The sequence below is a fragment of the Miniopterus schreibersii genome (assembly GCF_964146895.1).
Source record: "Miniopterus schreibersii genome assembly, chromosome: 16".
Classification (NCBI taxonomy): Eukaryota; Metazoa; Chordata; class Mammalia; order Chiroptera; family Miniopteridae; genus Miniopterus; species Miniopterus schreibersii.
In genome coordinates this window covers 34,798,190-34,818,207 of record NC_138116.1, presented here as the reverse complement: position 1 = coordinate 34,818,207, position 20,018 = coordinate 34,798,190, and the positions used below count along the sequence as shown (strand labels likewise).

The 20,018-nt window shown below is 40.7% G+C and overlaps 1 protein-coding gene across 4 annotated transcripts in view; it reads left to right on the top strand.

Annotated features, from left to right (window-relative positions):
• RABEP1 (rabaptin, RAB GTPase binding effector protein 1) overlaps positions 1–19,046 on the top strand; it is a 102,690-nt gene extending 83,644 nt beyond the window's left edge. For all 4 annotated transcript variants that reach the window (XM_081161390.1, XM_081161389.1, XM_081161392.1 and 1 more), the window contains 7 exons: positions 4,685–4,783; positions 9,668–9,808; positions 12,762–12,951; positions 13,603–13,658; positions 16,063–16,161; positions 17,241–17,357; positions 18,012–19,046. In XM_081161390.1, the coding sequence (XP_081017516.1) occupies positions 4,685–4,783; positions 9,668–9,808; positions 12,762–12,951; positions 13,603–13,658; positions 16,063–16,161; positions 17,241–17,357; positions 18,012–18,113 (804 nt within the window). In that variant the 3' untranslated portion in view covers positions 18,114–19,046. The remainder of the gene's footprint in view (positions 1–4,684; positions 4,784–9,667; positions 9,809–12,761; positions 12,952–13,602; positions 13,659–16,062; positions 16,162–17,240; positions 17,358–18,011) is intronic.
• Positions 19,047–20,018: the final 972 nt, after the last annotated feature.

The following is a 20,018-nucleotide window of genomic DNA, read 5'->3' as shown; positions in this document are numbered from 1 at the left end:
TGGTATCATATAGTTTATGGCCTTTACATCTGGTCTATTTTTTATTTTTAAGTTGCAGTTGACATATAATATTATATTAGTTTCAGGTGTACAGCCTTGTATTTAGACATTTATATAATTTACAACATTACTGTCCTGGTAAGTATAGTGCCCACCTGACACACCATACAGTTTTTACAATATTGTTGACTATGTTCCTTATGCTGTACTTTATATACCTGTGAATGTTTTTATAACCGACAATTTGCACATCTTAACCCCTTCCTCTTTTTCACCCATCCCTCTACCCCTCCTCCCATCTGGCAACCATCAGAATGTTTTCTGGATTTATGAGTTTGTTTCTGTTTTATTTGTTCATTTACTTTGTTTTGTAGATTCCACATATAAGTGAAATCATGTGGTATTTGTCTTTGACTCGTTTCACTTAGCATAATAACCTAGGTCCACCCATTTTGTTGTAGATGGCAAGATTTCATTCTTTATGTAATAACATGTGTAATAAAAAAGTATTCCATTATATATGTAGTACATCTTTATTCATTGTTTATTGATGGACAGTTAGGTTGCTTCCATATATTTATTATATAAATAATGCTGCAGTGAACATAGGGATGCATATGTCTGTTTGAATTAGTATTTTGGGTTTCTTTGGGTAAATACCCAGAAGTAGAACTGTTAGGTCCTCCTTCATCTCTTGTTATAGCCCTTTTTTTTTTTTTTTTTAAAGAATAGTTTATTGATTTTTAGAGAGAGAAGAAGGGAGTAGAGAGAAACATCAATGTGAGACTGTAACATTGATTAGCTGCCTCCTGTGTGCCCCCTACCAGGGTTCAAGCCCACAAACTAGCCATGTGCCCTGACCAGGAATTGAACCAGCAACTTTTTAGTGCATGGGACAACGCCCAACCAAGTGAACCACACTGGCCAGGGTTATAGCCTTTGTTTTTAAAGTCTGTTTTGTCTGATAGAAGTATTGTTACCTTTTCTCTTTTTCGTTTTCTTTGCATGGAATATCTTTTTCCATCCCTTTACTTTCAGTCTGTGTGTATCTTTCAATCTTGTAGGCAGCATATGTATGGGTCTTGTTCTCTGATCCATTCAGTTACCCTATGTCTTTTTTTTTTTTAGTCCTCACCTGAAGATATGTTTTTATTGATTTTTTGAGAGAGAGAAACATCATTCGGTTGCCTGCCATACAGGCCCCAACCAGGGATTAAACCAGCAGCTTTTTTTGGTGTACAGGATGATGCTCCAGCCAACTGAGCTACCCGGCCTATATCTTTTGATTGGAGTATTTAATCCATTTAAATTTAAAGAAATTATTGATAGGTATGTAGTTAATTGCAATTTTATCATTCACATTTTTTGCCTTTTTTCTTCCTCTTTTTCTTAACTCAGTCTCTTTAACTCTTTGGCCATGATGAACTCCTTTAGCTTTTCTTGTCTGGGAAGTCCTTTGATTCTAAATGATAGCCTTGCTGGGTAGAGTAATCTTGGTTGTCCGTCCTTGCTTTTCACCACTTTGAATATTTCCTGTCAACCCCTTCTGGCCTGTAAAGTTACTGTTGAGAAATCAGCTCACAGTCTTTTTAAAATTTTATTTGATTGATTTTTAGAGAGAGAGGAAGGCAGGGAGAGAGAGATTTGGTGTTCTACTTATTTATGCATTCATTAGTAGATTCTTATATGTGCCCTGACTGGGGATCAAACCCACAACCTTGGTGTATCAGGACGATGCTCTAACCAACTGAGCTACTTGGCCAGGGCTTAGCTGACAGTCTTAAGGGTGCTCCCCTCTAGATAACTGCTTTTCTCTTGCTGCTTTTAAGATTCTCTCATAGTCTTTAACCTGTGGCATTTTAATTATGATATGTCTTGGTGTGGGCCTCATTTGGTTCATCTTGTTTGGGACTCTGCACTTGTTGGACTTACATGTCTGTTTCCTTTGCCAGGTTAGGAAAGTTTTCTGTCATTATTTTTCAAATAGGTTTTCAGTTCCTCGATCTTTCTCTTCTCCTTCTGGTACCTCTATGGTGCAAATGATGTTGTGCCCAGAGGCCCTTTAAACTATCCTTTTTTTGGATTCTTTTTCCTTTTTGCAGTTCAGATTGGGTGTTTTCCACTACCTTATTTTCCACATTGCTGATTCAGTCCTCTGTTTCATTGAATCTACTGATGATTCCCTCTAGTGTATTCTTCATTATAGTTATTGCGTTTTAAATTTCTGACTGATTTTTTTTATCTCCATTTTTATTTCCTCTTTGTTGAAGTTCTCAGTGAGTTCATCTATTCTTCCCTTAAGTACATTGAGCATCCTTATAACCAGTGCTTTGAACTCTGCATTTGGTAGATTGTCTCAATTTTGTTTAGTTCTTTTTCTGGAGTTTTTTTCTTCTCTTTCATTTGGGACATGTTCTTTGTCTCCTCATTTTGACTTCCTGCCTGTGTTTGTTTCTATGTATTAGATAGAGCTGCTGTGTCTCCTCATCTTGGTAGAGTGGCCATATGTAGTAGGTGTCCTGTGGGGCCCAATCTCCATGGTCACCTGAATCCATTGCTTCAGGTGTGTCCCTTGTGTGGGTTGTGTGTGCCCTCCTGTAGTTGAACCTTGATTGCTACTGGCATATCAGTGGGAGGGATTGACCCTGACTGTGAGGACTGTCCATGAGTACAGCAGAGGAGCTGTTGTGCAGGGACTGACCCTGTGGAGCAGGATTCACTTTAATAGGGCTCTAGTGTCCGCCGAATCTGCTCTTTGAATGTGTACTTTGTGGAGGTGCCTGGGTGGTGCTCTGGTGTGGCCTTAAGCTGGCCACAGGGTGTGTTGGTTCTAGGGCATCTTGGAAGGGGCTCTGGTGCAGGTCAAGGTCAGCTCATGCCTATACCCAGCCCAGGGTTACCTGATACGAGCTACAAAGTGATCTGTGATGGTTGCCACTTGTGGTGGGCTTGGAGGCACCTGGGAGAGGTTAACCTGGGAACCACATTTGGCTGCCACTAGTGCCTGACTAGGAGCTACTTAGCGGGAAGTATGGGACATGCTGAGGCCAGAAACTGCTTGTTTGGAGTTTGTGAACCTTTGAGAGATTTTAGTAAAGTTGTTTCTGGATTTGGACTACTGTGAATGAATAATACATTTTCTAACATTCTACTATGTGAGTTTATGAGTGAAATTACAGAGTTTTTGCATATACTTATCTTTTTGCTCTAGTAGCTATTACCATTGGTTATTATTATTTAAATATTTATGTATGTTAGACCTTCACATAGCATCCATATGCCTCTTTTAATCTTTCTTCTGTATTTTCTATTTTTATCTTTATTTTCTTCAAATCTCTGTTCTAGTTCACTCATTTTCTCTTCAAATGGGTCTAATCTGTTGAAATCCATTGAATGGTAATTTTTTTCAGCTTATTTTATCCACTTGGTAATTTTTCATTGTTTTCAGTTTTCTGAAAACTTTTCTTTCAAATCTCCAAACAGATCAAGTATATTTTTAAAGTCTGCCTCTAATAATTCACAAATATGAATTCATTGTAGATCTGTTTCTATTATCTGTTTTTTTTAATCATTTCCTTCTGTTTTTATCATATTTTCTTGTGCATTTTTCACTTGAGTGCTTGACATTGTATATAAAAAATTGTTGAAATAATATAAAGGCATTTTCCTTAAAAGAGGCAGCCAACTAGTGGTACCTACAGTCCTGGATCACCTTAATCCAGTTATAGGAATCGAGATTATAGGAAGTTATGAAGGTTGTATTATTTTAAATTCTTCCATTACCCTTGGGTGTGGTCCTTTGGAGACCCAGTCTAAAGTGTAGAGTGTTTACCAAGGGTCCCTTTGTGAGTGGATCCTGGATTCTTAACTTTTACCACCCTGTCTTGGGCTCTCAAACATTCCGCTCAGCTTCTCAGTTTCACATCTGTTTCTTTTGGAATTGGCACATTTTTCTAGAGAAGAGCTGTTCCAGATGCTGCACTCAGCACTCCCAGTGTCCTCATTCTGGACCTGGGCTCCATGATTTTTTTTGCCTTGTTTTCCAATGCCTTCAAGTAGATGTCTTTAATATTTTGGTCTCATTTTCCCAATTCTCAATAGAAAGGTTGGTTCACATTATCCAAATCACTACTATAGGAAGAAGAATTCTGACAATAATTTTTTAAATGTGAAAAACAAATTTATTTTATAATTCTTATGTATGAATCATCAACTTTCACATAAACCCGGAGGAACATTAAAACTAATTCAAAGGAGGTTAGAGTTCAGTGATGCTCTTAGTTAATCATCTTAGAAGATTTCAGCTATTCAGAAAAGATTCATTTATTGTTCAAACTCTGTGTGTTTTTTATGTACAGAGTTTCACTTTTTATTAATTTTTTTAGCTCCTTTAAAATTAATACCGATGACTAGGTCACATGGATTAATATCTGTGTGTAGAGGTCCATACAGTGCTATTTGCTCATGTGTGGCAACACGTGACCCTGGGGACTTTGGTATTGCTTTGTGTTATCTAAAAGGCTGAGGCTTTGTATGTAGCAGATGCGGTTGAATGAGTGGTGAGTGGGTTATGATAAACTAATACAACATAATCCTGTACATTAAATAAGCAAAGGTGGAAGGGTTAGTTTCAGAATAACCAGTTTCCTAACTGTTATTTTCTGTGTATGCATTTTTTTTAAAGATCTCTGCACTTGTCCTAAGAGCCCAAGCATCTGAAGTTTTACTTGAAGAGTTAAAACAGGGGTTTTCCCAAGCAAAGAGGGATGTTCAGGAACAGATGGTAAGTTAACATTTAAATAAACGTTAAGTCTGTTAAATATAGTCCTTTGTGTTCTATCTTGAAATCATCTTTGATAGGACTTTATCTCCCAGGCTGAAGTAGTTACTGTTATGTTCTCCAGGGCCTATAGAACATTAGTAATGGACAAGATTGTTTAGACATTATTATGTAAAGACGTTCTTTCTTGCCCGAGCCAGTTTGGCTCAGTGGTTAGAGTGTCATCCCGAAGACTGAAGGGTCCTGGGTTTGATTCTGGTCAAGGGAACATACCTCAGTTGCAGGCTCCACCCCTGTCAGGGCATGGGCGGGGGGCAACCAGTTGATGTGTGTCTCTCACATCGATGTCCCTCCCTCCCTCCCTCCCTCCCTCCCTCCCTCCCTCCCTCCCTCCCTCCCTCTCCCTCCCTCCCTCCCCTTCTCTCTTTTCCTGCCCCCCCTCCCCTTCCACCCTCTCTGAAAAGGAATGGAAAAAATATCCTTGGGTGAGGGTTAAAAAATAATAATAATAATAATAAAATAAAATTCTTTAGCCTTAAAAAAAAAAAAGACATTCTTTTTTTTCTTCTTTTTTTAAAATATGTTTTTATTGATTTTAGAGAGAGAGGAAGGGAGAGAGAGATAGAAACATTGATGGGAGAGAATCATCAAATAGCTGCCTCCTTCACACCCCCTACCGGGAATTGAGTTCACAACCCAGGCATGTGCCCTGACTGGGAATCAAACCAGTGACCTCTTGGTGCATAGGTTGACGCTCAGCCACTGAGCAACACTGGCCAGGCAAGACATTTCTTTCTTTCTTTTTTTTTTTTTAATATATCTTTCTTGATTTCAGAGAGAGGAAAGGAGAGGGAGACAGAGAGATAGAAACATCAATGTGAGAGAGTCATTGATCAAGCCCACAACCCGGGCATGTGCCCTGACTGGGAATCGAAACCCGATCGCCTGGATCCTAGGTCGATGCTCAACCGCTGAGCCATGCCTGGCCGGGCAAGACATTTCTTTTTAAGCCTACTTCCTGACCCTCCAACATTCTAATCTTCTACTTATTTATTTTTCTGATTTGGGAAACTTAAATAAATGATGGATCACCATTTAATTTTCTGTTCCACATACAAATTAAAAATTGAAATTTCTCAAAGCCCTAGCAGGTGCAGTTTATAAGCAGCGTGCTTTTTCTGGATAGCTAATTTACTTAAAAATAACCTCATTAATTGCCCAGGAGTTATGATAAAACATGCTGATAAGTACTGCCGTGGTACTGGGGAACCTGAAGAAGAGCTGGCTGGAAGCTCTGCAAACTGGTTGCCCAGGTTTGGGCCTCCTCAGGAGTTGGACTCCGCTTGCTTTACTATTCTTTCCTCTCAGAGTTGGGAGCCCACGTTGCATGACCCTTCGTCAGTGATAGCATAGTTGGTTCTGCTGGGATGGTCCTGCACAGCTGCCTCATGTCCATCTCTTCCAGGATGACCAAAAAGAAGGCCTCAAGTTGCATGGTAGTGGTGTCTTTTGTTTGGCATTGGGTCAGTGTCAGAATGACCTTTAAGCTGATCTCTAAATAATAGCCCTGGTTTGTTGGGAAAGGTCTCATCCCAATCATTGACCAGAAAGAGTTTCATGTTTTTTCATTAATTAGGCAATATGAAGTAATAATTGTTTATCTAAAAATCACTGTTAGCTCGGCTGGAGGTGGGTCAGCGTTGAGCGTTGACTTAGGATCCAGGCAGTCGGGGTTCAGTTCCCAGTCAGGGCACATGCCTGGGTTTCGGGCTTGATCCCCAGTCGGGGGCGTGCAGGAGGCAGCTGGTCAAGGACTCTAATCATTGATGTTTCTATCTCTCTCTCTCCCTCTCCTTTCCTCTCTCTGAAATCAATGAAGATATATTTAATTAAAATAAATAAAATAAAAATCACTGTTAAATGCTGATGAGGATCCATAGCGTCAGCCTTCTTACATTCTTTCGTCCCCTTTCATCTTTTTCTTTATTGTCTTCTAAAACCCATCTGCTTTTGCTATTTTACAAAGTTGACTCCACTTAAAATGAATGTGTTGCAGGTGACATTGAAGAATTGTTGAAATTAAGGTTGAATACCTTACCGTTTTCTTGAAATTACCTTTAAAGGTTTTTTATGCCCAATAAGAAAGAGAAACTCAATTTCTTTTTTATTGAATTTATTGGGGTGACATTGGTTAATAAAATAATATAGGTTTCAGGTGTACAATTCTACAATACACCATCTGTATCTTGTGTCATATGTTCACCACCCCAAGTCAAGTCTCCTTCCATCACTGTTTATCCCCCCTTGACCCTCTTCTACCTCCCCTCATCCCTCCTTCCTTCTGGTAATCACCATACTGAGAAACTCAGTTTCTTATGCTGCTTCAGATAAAAGTAGCTATGATTGTGGTTGGGATCTTAATATTTCCCCCTATATATTTTTTAATGTTTTTATTGATTTCAGAGAGAGGGAGGGAGAGGGAGAAATAGAAACATCAATGATGAGAGAGTCATTGATTGGCTGCCTCCTGCATGCTCCCCTACTGGGGATCAAGCCCGAAACCCGGGCATGTGCCCTGACCGGAAATCGAACCGTGACCTCTGGGTTTATTGGTTGATACTCAACCACTAAGCCACGCTGGCCAGGCATTCCCTCTAATTTTTTATTTTGAAAAATTTCAAACTTATAGAGAGGTTGAAAATCCACATACAACTTTTGACTCCCCCAAAACATAACTGCTAATAGCCCACTGTTGACCAGAAGCCTTCCCAGTAACATCAACAGTTAACATATTTTGTATGTTATATACATTATATACTGTGTTCTTAAAGTTAGAAGAAAATATTATTAAGAAAATCATAAGAAAGAGAAGATACATTTACAGCAATCTATGTATTTATTGAAAAAAGTCTGCATGTAAGTGGACCTGTGCAGTTCAAACCTGTGTTCAGTGTCAGCCATATATTCTTAAAATGTAACCATTGTCCTCAAAAGTTCTTCAATTTTTTTATTTTAATTTTTTGATTGAGGAACCAGTCAAGCATCACGTATTGTATTTTATTGTTATTGTGTCCTTTAATCTAGAACAGTCACCTGCTTTTTTTTTTTTTTTTGCTTTTTTGACATTAATATTTTTTAGGATCCAGTTGCCTTATAGAATGCATTTGTCTGATTATTTCTGTATGATTAGATTCAGGTTAGACATTTTGGCAAGAATACTACATAGATGAAATTATTTAATGGGAAGTTTATAACATCAAGATGCATATTATGGGTGGTTCCATTATTGGTGATGTTAAATTTGATCACTTGGTGAAGGTGGGGACAAAGTAATTTCATCAGTATTGCAACCAACAGCAAACCTACTAAGTGAAGTTCAGCATTTCTTTGTAGTTCTTTTTGCCCTTAGAACATATCCCAGGTAAGGGTTTTCGGTCTGGGTACTGTGTTCCAAATTTACTTGAATTGATGTTTCTCTCTGGTTGTGTTATCAATTTGATATATGGTTAGCTCCATTTGTTTCTATTTGTATTACATTTTTGGATTTTTTTTAATTAAATTTTTTTTGGAACATGCAATAGGGTTCGTAATCAAAACGATAAAAATGTATAAATATTCAGAAGTTTCACTTCCTTTCCTGATTTCTTCCACCCCGTTATCATCCCCTCCCATACACGATCATTTAAATTTATCTTTTGATTTTTTCTCTTTACAAAAATTAGCAAATACATACATGTCCTTCTTTCCCTTCTTTCATCTAAAAGGTAATGAGATGCTAATATTTTGTTGTAAATGGGTTGAAAGAGCATAAAGCACAACTGATTCTGGTTTAAAGATAAATAAGAGCCAGTAGAATTAACCAAAGTTTATGCATGACCCTGCCTGCTTGCCAGCAGCTGCTTGTCCTTCAGGATGCAGTGCTCACCTTCCTGAAATGTTCTTGAACCCTCTCCCCTAATTAGGTCCCCTTTGTCCTTTTATCACTGCTCTGCCCATTCTGTCCTAGCACTTGTAGGACAGTTGGTAATTTTTGGCTTACTTATCTTTTCCTCCACTGCACTGTGAGCTTCTCCAGGGCATCTGTCTTTTATTCCTCGTGGGCATCAAAACGCCCAGCATAGAGTAGTAGCTGCTAAATGAATATTGGATGAGTGAGTAATCTACTTTTATGTGTATGTTTAAGTTAAATGACTTAGTACTAAAACAGCAGAAATTAAATACTTTTGTAGAATTTTATCTTATATTCAAATTAGTTGGAATAACTTTCATATTGATACAAATTCATATGAAGTACCTAAAATTGTTTTCTACATCACCAAGGAGGAGAAGTAGGTGCCTGTTCCATTTTAAGAATGAGCTACTCAAGGGTTCTGTATTTCCTAAACATGTATCCTCTGATGATGTCTAATATTGGGGGTTCTTGGGCCATTCGCAGTGGTCCTGAGCTTGAGCATAGGCACGTGTAATGGAAAAGGAAGACACTGCTTTTTGTTTCTCCCTGCTTCCTGTTGAAGGCCCGCTGTCAGGAAATGGGAGTTGTCTTGGAGTGTTTGCTCTGATGTGTCTTAATTGTGTCAGACACGTCCGTCGAGCTGGAGATACTGTTCCTGCGTAGTCCCAGGGTATGGGGGAAGAGATTCCTTACTTGTAGGCTGTTGGGAGAAGCAGTGGAGAACGAGCTCAAATAACTTGCTTCGTTGCCTGTCCCTCCAGTACACGTGAAGGCTGCAAGTCAGTCTCTGAGCTGTCTGTAAGTCCCGCAGGGCTTTATGTACCCTCCATCCTCAGCCCTCATTTGGTTTGGCCTTGTGTTTCTCTGGCGCAGCTATCAGCAAATAGGATTTATTTAACCTTTCTGGCTGTGATTAATATCTGTTTCTATTTTAGGCAGTGCTGATGCAGTCACGGGAACAGGTTTCAGAAGAGCTGGTGAGGTTACAGAAAGATAATGACAGTCTTCAGGGAAAGCATAGCTTGCATGTATCCTTACAGCAAGCGGAAGATTTCATTCTCCCAGACACTATGGAGGTACCTTATTTTCCACGTGATTAAGAACGTAAACAATTACATTTTCTGAAACGGCTATAAATTCTTCTTTAAAAACAGGCTTTATTGATATATTATTGACATACCAAATAGTTCACCCATGTAAAGTGTATAATTTAGTGGTCTTTAGTATATTCTCAGATCTGTAGCCATCATCAATTTAGAACATTTTCATCGCCTCAAAAAGAAACTTTTTTTTTTTTTTTTTTACTTTTTAAATTTATCTTTATTGTTGAGAGTATTACAGGTATACCATTTCCCCCTGCAACTGACCCCCTCCCCTTTGCTCCCACCCCCTCCCCAGGCCTTCATCCTGTTATTGACTGTGTCCATGGGTTATGCATATATGCATATAACTTCTTTGGTTAATCTCTTCACACCCTCCTTCCCTCTTTCCTCTGAAATATGATCATCTGTTGCATGTGTCATTGTCTCTGGATCTATTTAGTTCATCATATTCTTCAAAAAGAAACTTCTTACCCTTCATTCCTTCACCCCATAGCCTTAAGCAACTACTAATCCACTTCTGTCTATAGATGGCCCTGTTCTCGACTTTCACAAGAATGGAATCAGTTTATAGTCTTTTGTGACTGGCTTCTCTCACATAGCATATTATTTTCAAGGTTCGTCGATGTTGTAGCACTTTTCAGTTCCTCATTCCTTTTTATGGCCGAATATTTTATTCGTCTAGTGATGGACATTTGAGTTGTTTCCACTTGTGCACTGTTATGAATAATGCTGCTATAAACATGCACACGTGGGTTTACTTGTGGACGTGTGTTTTCATGTCTCTTGGGTATAAACTAGGAATGGGATTGCTGGGTCATGAGAACTGGGTGTTTAATTATTGGAGGATTTCTCCACATCCTCACCACTTGCTGTACTTTTTGATTCTAGCCATCCCAGTGGGTGTGAAGTGGTCTCATTGATTTGCATTTCCCTAATGACTAATGATGTTGAGCATCTTTTCATGTGTTTATTGGCCCTTTGTATATCTTCCCTGGAGAAATATTCAGATCCTTTGCTCATTTAAAATTCTTTTTTATTGAGTTATAAAGAACTCTTTATATATTCTCCATGTAAGTCCCTTGTCAAGTAGATTACTGTTTGCAGATATTTCCTCACATTCCATGGATTGTCTTTTTTACTTTCTTGATGGTATTCTTTGAGCACAAAAGTTTTAAATTTTGATACAGTCCCATTTACCTAGTTTTTTTCTCCTGTTGCTCATGCTGTCAGTGTCATGTCTAAGAATCCTTTGCCAAACCGAAGGCCTGTAAATTATTCTTGCAGGACCAGATTGTGATTGCACCAGAAATGAAATGTTTGTAGGGGTCACCGAGCTGGGTCCTCGTGATGTTTTTCTGTTCAGCACTTAAAAGAGGGTACCATACTCACCCCTCTTCTGACTTCCAGTAACCTTTCCGACACTTAGTCACTTCCATTATTATTCTGTGGTTGGGTGAACCTGAGCTGCAAAACCAGAAATTTCCCGGAGACATTCATAACTGTCTCCTTAACTTGCTCCATGTTTACCCATATATTTAAAAACCTTTTAACGTATAAAAACATTTCATCTTATGCTAAACTCAAGTAAACACTATAAATAGTGTAGGCAAAGATGAAATTTCTTAGAGCAGTTTTCAGAACAAAATAGAAGAATGTTATTCATAAAATCCTTTTGTTCTTTTGTAAAAATTATAATTGTTAAAAATTATTTCAAATCAAACATTACATAAATTTATAGTTTTGTAACAGCTCTCCCTAATCCTACTTTGACACCCACCGCAATTCAGACTGCATTGTGTCTTTTGCCTGCATACACACATGCACATTCCTGCTATTCTGGGTTTTAATTTTACTCATCCACACGGGTTCCGTTTCCTACCTTGCCATTATCTCCTTGCTTTCCCTCTCATTCCCCCCAAGCCCCAGCTTGTGGTCTCAGCTTAGTTTGCTGATACTCTCTGGGATGGTGCTCTCCTTTCTGAACTGGTGGCTGAGCTCATCAAGGAGAAAGTTTGGGGGGCCTGTCTGCTTTTGCTATCAGCATACCACCTAACACCTCTGTTAAAATTTTCTTTTGGCAAGAAAGATTCCTCTCTTCCATGTTCTCTAGAAACTTTTATTCCTAATTAAAAAAAAAATCCAAGAAGTCTTGAAGGATGTATCCATTGTAGCCTATAAGCCTTGATTCTTAGACCAGCTTCAGCAGTAAATCTTACAAAATATTTGTTACAGTTTTTTACTTTTTTCTGCTGCTCTTTAATTTATATACATTTGTTAGTTATCTAAGAGTCCCAGTTTTTGCTTTAGAGTTGTCTTAGGATATAATTGGGAGGACTTAAAAGAAGACAGTTTCTCTAAAAATTTAGGGAAAAAGTAAGATTTAAGCTGAATTTATTATAGCAAACAGTTGATCCTCTTAGAAAGCCATTCTTTGCCTAACTTGCCTCTGGGCGTACTTTGCTTGTGGTAGATGTTCAGCAAGTGGTTGGATAAATAAGTAAGTAAATCTTATCTTCTTAGAGCTCCCACTTCATTCTGAACTTGTCTTTTTAGTCCTTGTACCCTAACTCTCCTCAAATTTAAGCAAGGATGAGTAGAAGCTCCTAAGCTATTCATGGTGAATCCCACGTTGTAAGTCACTTAACATTTTCATTTTTCTGCTTATGAAACAGTTTTGAGGAAAAATATGTAGTTCACAGTGCATATTTATTGGCTGGAAATGTCTTATTTCTATAACATACTGAATGTTAACATGACATGCATGGTACCTGCCCCTTGAAGCCCCATAGTGGGGTGGAGTTTGGCAGTCTTTTAATTTTTAAACCATTTAAAACAACATCTGAAATTCTAGTTGCAGAAAATCTTTAGTTTCTTTTATTTTCTTTCACCCTCACAAACCCAATAACCGTTTGTTTCTTGAATCCAGGAACTCCGGGACTTGGTATTAAAATACCGTGAGAACATTATTAATGTGCGGACAGCAGCAGACCACATGGAAGAAAAGCTGAAGGCTGAAATACTTTTCCTAAAAGAGCAGATACAAGCGGAACAGTGTTTAAAAGAGAACCTTGAAGAAACTCTGCAGTTAGAAATAGAAAACTGCAAGGAAGAAATAGGTGAAGATAAAAGTGATGTAGTTTAGAATTGGTGGCACTAAATAAAACTTTTTTCTGATTATAAGAAGTAATACATGGTCATAGAATGTGGTAAACAGAAAAGTATAGGAAAGAGTTAAGTAAGGATTCAGTCCATTTTCCCAGATGTTCTGAAATATCCAGTAATTTGGAGTAAACCCCCCTTCCAAAAAACAACCACCACCAAAACACTTCACTATCTTTTTAGGAGCTCTAAAGGCCTTTCTGGGCAATTACTAAAAGATAGGAAAGTCAGTACTTGAACCCAAACCACTGAGTGGGGGGGGCATGACTAGATGAGTGGCGTTTCCTTGCAGAACTTTGATGGGTTAACAGACTCTTGGGGGGAATATCTCCACCCCACACCCCAGAGTTAGGTGTGGATATTTGATGTAGAGGGAGTTGATGATACAGTATCCATTCATGTGGACTCTGCCTTTCCCTGAGCTTGATTGTGATGCCGATTGGTTGGGGGCAATTTTGAGAAAGGGGTGTTGGTTTTCCCATGTTCAGTATATATTTGACTTCTTTCATTATATGAGATTAAATTTATGGTTGAAGGGGGGGTTGTAAGGAAAAAATTTAAATTCACAATAATGAATGTTAACACTTCTCCCTCTTTGTTTCTTCTAGCTTCCATTTCTAGCTTAAAAGCTGAATTAGAAAGAATAAAAATAGAAAAAGGACAGGTGAGTTTCATGAGTTTCAAATTCCATCAGCAACCAGCAGTTATTTATTGAATCCTATTGTGCTAGACCCAAGGAATAAAATACAGTTACAACATGTCCCTGCCTTCAAGGAACTTGTGTCTAGTGGGAAAAATACAGTGGGATAGGGCGTGATGATAGTAGAGACTGTTTATTGAGCGTCTGCTCTGTGTCGGGCTACGTGTTGACCAGCGGAGGTACAGGGAAGACTAAGGTGTGGTTGCAGCCTGGAGTTTCCACCGTGGTGGAAAGACATCAAGGCATGGTCGTGACACGATGTACACTTAAAGTTACAGTAGAAATATGTACAAAACCTTTTACAAATAGGAGATGGTGTTTTCCAGCTGCTTACAGTCCTCTTCTCTGAGACAACATGACCGTACTCGGCTCTCCGGCCTCCTTGTTCGTTGACTCAGTGACCTTCGCCTCCACCCCCTTCCTTCCCAGTCTTGGCTGCACCAAGGCCGCCTCTGACATCTCACTCCAGCCCCATATTCCCTGAGCCGTTTACTATCCTTCCAGCTCTTAACCCCATGGGTCCACCTGTCTGGGGTACCTCATTCAGACCTTCAGTTCCCTGAGCTTTTCCTTTCCCCTGGTTTTAGCAACTTCCTCAACGCTTTGCTTCTTTCCCTCTGAGCTGCATCTTGTATGGCTCGCTCCAGCTAGTCTCCCGCGGCACCTGCAGGTCCCTGACCTCTTGTCTTTCTGCTAACCTCACTTGGTACTGCCCGGCCCTGGATTAATCCTGGAGTGCACCTTCTCTCTCTCACCCATGCTGCTGATGCCACTGGAATGAGGAACACTGCGTGCTCATGTCGTCAGTTGGGCCTCAAGTGCTACTCAGCCTTTCATTTGCCCTTAGCTGTCTCCCTTCCCTCCCTCCCAGTTGCTATGTCAGACAGTCACACTCATGTCACCCCCTCACTCAGATGGTTGTTGTCTACCCACCATCCCCAGGGCCACCTTCAGCTTCCTGGCCCCTCAATTCCTTGTTCTCTTACTTTTCTTTCCAACCTTTTCTCTCCCGTTTCTTAGAGAAAATGACCTGTTTCTGCCCAGCCCAGTGGCTCAGTTGGTTGGAGTGTCATCCCATACACCAGAAAGGTTTCAGGTTTGATTCCCAGTCAGGATACATACCTAAGTTGTCAGTTCAGTCCCCATCTGGGCACATAAAGGAGGCAACCGATCGATGTTCCCCTCTTTCTCCCTTCCTCTCTCTCTCAAATGAATAAAAATGAGAATTTAAAAAAATTGAAGAAAATGACCTGTTTCTGACCAGCCTTCTCTCACAGCACTTGTGCTTTGACCGAATGGATCCCTCACATCTTTTTCAGACATCCTCTCAGTCTTCCCCTCAGTCATGGGCCTTGGACTTCTACCTTGCTATTGGTCTTTCCATTACACAGATGTTTCCTGTTAAGAGGAGAAAAGTCTCTCTTTCAATTACACTTCTCTCTCAAGTTACCAACCTTTCTTCCTTTTATAGCCAAGGTTCTTGAAAAAGTAACCTCCACTGCCTGACCTCCTGGTCACTCCTTAAACAGTTACAGTTTGGCTTCTGTCTCCACTGTACTGTCAAGGGTGCTCTGGCAGAAATTACCAGCACTCTGATCATGTCCCAGCCTTTCCCCTCCTGCTGCTGTTTGGGTTCAAGCTGCAGTTCTCACCTGGGTTATTGCAACAGCCTAACTTCTTCCCCCGCTCCAAAATTAGTCGCATTCCAGTTCATCTTCATAATAAACTAAGGTGGTCTCTAAAAGTTATAACTATGTCCTCAAACCTGGTTAAAAACCCTCCAGTGGTTCCCTTCTCGGCAGGCTCGAGTCCTTATTACTTAGCTTCACCACTGCCTCTCCAGCCCTGGCCTCTAAGGCCCAGCACTCTGTGCTGTAGCTCAGTAAATACTTGCCAAGTCCTGAACACATTTTTTATTCATGTCATTCATCCCTCTTTTTGGAGTATCTCCGCCATCTCCCCCTTACCACGCTTTTCCTTCTGTGAAATTTTTCATCTAAGGTCAAATGTCATCTCTTCAAGGAAGCCCTTCTCAACTTTTCTGGCAGAATTAAATGCTTCTTCCTCCATGCTCACATGTCAGAATTATTTACTTACATGTCAGTCTCTACTGATTTCTCCATCCCTCGGCCTTAGAACATAGTAGGTGCCTAGTAAATGTTTAATGAAAAAAATGGATCTTGAAGAGTAAATAGAAGATTCACAGAGCCCAAAGGGTGAGAAGAGCATTACAGGCAAAGCCAACCCAACGTCCAAGGCCTAGGAGGACCTGAGAACTTGGGTATTGTTCTCTGGGCCACAGGCTCCAGGCAGTGTGCCATGACCTGCAGGGGGTTTCTGTGAGTTCAGCTTTTTCCTTCTTTCACAGTTGGAGTCCACATTACGAGAGAAGTCTCAACAGCTTGAGAGCCTTCAAGAAATGAAAATCACTTTGGAAGAACAGTTGAAAAAAGAGACTACTGCTAAGGTGATATTTTTGTTGGTAATTTAATAAAAAAGCAGTGCTGAGAATGTAGGATCACATCTTGCCTGTTTAAAAAATATATATTGTGCCCGGCTGGGTGTGGCTCAGCGATTGAGCATCGACCTGGGATCCAGAAAATCCAGGTTGGATTCCCAGTCAGGGCACATGCCTGGGTTTCAGGCTCGATCCCCAGCAGGGGCCGTACAGGAGGCAGCCGATCAGTGACTCTCATCATTGATGTTTCTCTCTCCCTGTCTGAAATCAACAAAGATATCTATGTATGTATGTATGTATGTGTCATCTATCATCTATATTGCTGCTTTGAATAGTGCCACCCTTTGAAAGTTGTCAAGACTCTGCTTGCAGAAAGTGAAATGATCTCAGAGTTGGGTCAGATCTAACAGTGCCAGCTCTGGAGGCCTGTGTCACAGGCTTGCTGGCTTTTTAGGTGTTGGGCTGAAAGGGCCATGAGGCAAACTTGGCCCTGCCCATAGCTAGACCCTCACTGCCTCACAAGGGTCATCCCATTTGATTTCTCAAACACTGCATTGAACCATATTTGCTGCCTAAATTTTGATGATTCCAGTTAGAATAAAAGTGCATGTGGTTAATTGTGGGGGAGGTTCCCTAGAAAGTGTGTGTGGTCAGACCTTTAAGCGTAAACACTGTGTACATGGTATCTGATAGTCTTTTGTTTATAGAAATGCTGCCACAGGGTCCTGCCGGAGTTGCCTGGTGCACATTCACTGAGAATTCTCATATGCTTGACTGTTGTGGTTGTCAGAGAAAGTGCCCAGTTCCTGTCCCTATTGCTGTAGTAGCTACCGTCCTAGCAGCTGCTGCTTGATGAATCACTGTCTCCAGGCTGCTGTGTGCTCGAACTTGCTTGCGTGCGGCGCTTCAGTCCATTGTCACGTGGGCTTGCATATTCATTTCATCTCAGGGACCTAGAACATAAGTAGCCCAGGTGACTGGATCCCCACCTTCCTTCTCTAGTACTGGGAGAGACAAGTTCCTAGATCTAAGTGATTCGACCTATGACTCTTAGGCATTAATTCTCATTCAGAACTTGCATTTTCTAGATTACCATTGAACAGCTCATGTTTGAAGAGAAGAACAAGGCTCAGAGGTTGCAGACAGAACTAGATGTCAGTGAACAAGTCCAGAGAGATTTTGTGAAGCTTTCTCAGACCCTTCAGGTGAGGCATTTGGGGAACCCTTAGAGCACCAAGCCACTTTAGGGGGTCTTGGAGAACTCACTGCTCCTTGACTCAACCACTGACAGTAGCTACCGAAGCCCAAACACCTGCCTGGTCATTCAAGCCAAAACCCAGGCGTCCCCCTCAGACTTGTGCCCCTTTTCCTCTCTGCCTTGTTGGTCCTTAAGTGTCAAGTCCTAGGCATCCCAGGTAAGACCCTTCCCAACCAGGCCTGGCCCCACATTTTCCCACCTCTTTGCCTTACATTTTGTGACCCAGGTTCCAGTTATTTTAACTCCTTGCGGTTCTGTTCCCACGGCGTGGCAGTCGCCCTGGTGAGCGTTGCGCCTCATCGCCCGACTGCTAAGGCCCAGCTTAGCTTTGTCCCCCGCAGAGCCCTCTGTGGGCCTCATGCTGGCTGCAGTGGTCCGCCACCCACCTCGTGCCCCCACAGTGTGCCTGCAGTGACATTCAGTGTATGTGCGGGGCTCCTCTACAAGCCCCCCGCTAAACTGGATCTTAGGGGCCAGGGGTCGGGTCACATTCACTTCCATAGCCCGCACCTTACACTGCTGCAGAACAGCTTTTGGGAATTGCTCCATCTTCAGAAACCCGGGCAGGCGCACCAGCACTTACCCTGTATTGTTTCCCCAGGTGCAGTTAGAGCGGATCCGGCAAGCAGACTCCTTGGAGAGAGTCCGGGCAATTCTGAATGATACCAAACTGACAGACATTAACCAGCTCCCTGAGACATGACACCTTCGTAGCAGGATTCTCGCCTGCACTTTGGGTTTTTAACTCATCTTTAGAGCAACATTAATTATTTAACTCTTAACTAAAGAAGAAGTCACAAAAAAGGAAGACCGGAGAAATGTGTATTTCTAGTGGGAGAAGAATGTGCAGCACAGGAACAGCAAACAGCCAGGCTAATTTGCAGCAGAAAGACCTTTCAAATGGGAACACTAAGGAGACCCCAGACTTGATTCCAGCGGATGTGGGATTGGATTCGGAGATGGAGAAAGTGCTGTTTCCTTGCCTATTTATCCTACGTTTCCCTGCCCTAAAGTACCAACCCAGTAGTGTTTGGAATTAATTTCCTGTTCATAGATATTGGGAGATAACTTTTTTCTGTTGTCTAGAGTACATCAGTAACAGTATTCAGCTAGCGAGATGTGTAGTATGCTGTATGAATATTTTATATTAAAATATGAAGTTTGAGAGCAGGCCATTGGCTAGTGACTGCATTTCCTAGCCCAGTGCTTTTTTTTTAAAAAAACTGTTGTATCTTTCATTGGAGGACCTTAAATGCTACTGAAACTTGCCTGAGAACCAGAAGATGTGGCAAACAAAGCCAGTGCAAGAACTGAATTATGAGAATTTGAAAACGTGACTGGGCTGTATTAGAAATTGAGGTTAAAGGAGAAGCACAAGAAACTATTCGGAAGCACTTTTTCTGCTACCTGAATGAATTTCATGGGCCCATAGGTAACCAGGGTCAAGCTGAACTGGTACCAGCTACTTTTGAAAACTTTTAGTTATTGGATCAGTGGGAAAAGATAATGTTAACAAAACAAGCTGTGTCTGACAACATCTAGTATAAATTTAAAATCTGCTGCTTACTTTTAACTCGAATCAATGGACCTAAGTACTGTTTCAGAAGTGTCAAATACAAAAGTGGTGGTAACTGTGTTTGACAGATACCTGTTGTCTTTTTCTTTATAATTTAGACCTGGAGTGTGATGATGCGTATGAAGTGGGGAAACCCCAGTCAGTCTGTCCATCAGTTTGGAAATCTGCTTCGTCATTTCTGATGTTAGGTTCCTTTTCTTTGTGAAGAAAGCGTCAGTGAACAGGCTGCCTTTGCCGGAGCTGTATGAAGTGTTGCAGAAAGCACAGGGAAGGAATGGTTGCTGTGTGTTCACCTGCTGCAGGACTGTTAGCCCGTGGAAGCCTCCACTGTTTCATTCATGAGAGATGGTTCAAAAGTAATACTGTTTTCAAATAATTTTTGTGATTGGTGTTACGTAACAGCAGGGTACTTGAAGGAACCTTATGGTAACTAAGTGGGTTAAGTAGATTATGTGGCTCATTTAAGGCCACCACCAACTTAGAGTTTAAAGTGAACCATCATTGTTATAAATGAAGTGATTATGGACTAGTCCTAAAGATCTTTACTTCTGTCTTCCATGGGACAAGATAAGGACTACATACCTCATCCTTGGGTTATTTTGCAGTCTTGCATTCACGATTATGAATTTAAAAGTAAATACTAATTATGGAAATAGTGCTATAGGCTTGCCATGCATGAAACATTGTACTTGGTTTAAAGCCCCTTTGTATAAAGTACCACTTGGTTTAAAGGAAACATCCTCGTTATGTAAGTGTAAGACTAGTTCCTTGGGCAAGCCCTGAGCTAATTTCAGAATATTAAAATTGGCACTATAAATCAGGATGGGTGGGTAATTTATAGTCTTCCTGAACTAAACTGTGGCTCCTGGGGACTGCTCTGCTGAGATACCTTGCAGACGTTTTTCTCCATAAGATGGTATTGGGCCAATAAAATCATGATGAGTGGACCACTGGTGGTCTCTACTGTGGCAGATGCAGGCTGTTGGAACCTACTTTGTTGAGAAAAACCCAAACTGTTACTTTTGGTTTTGT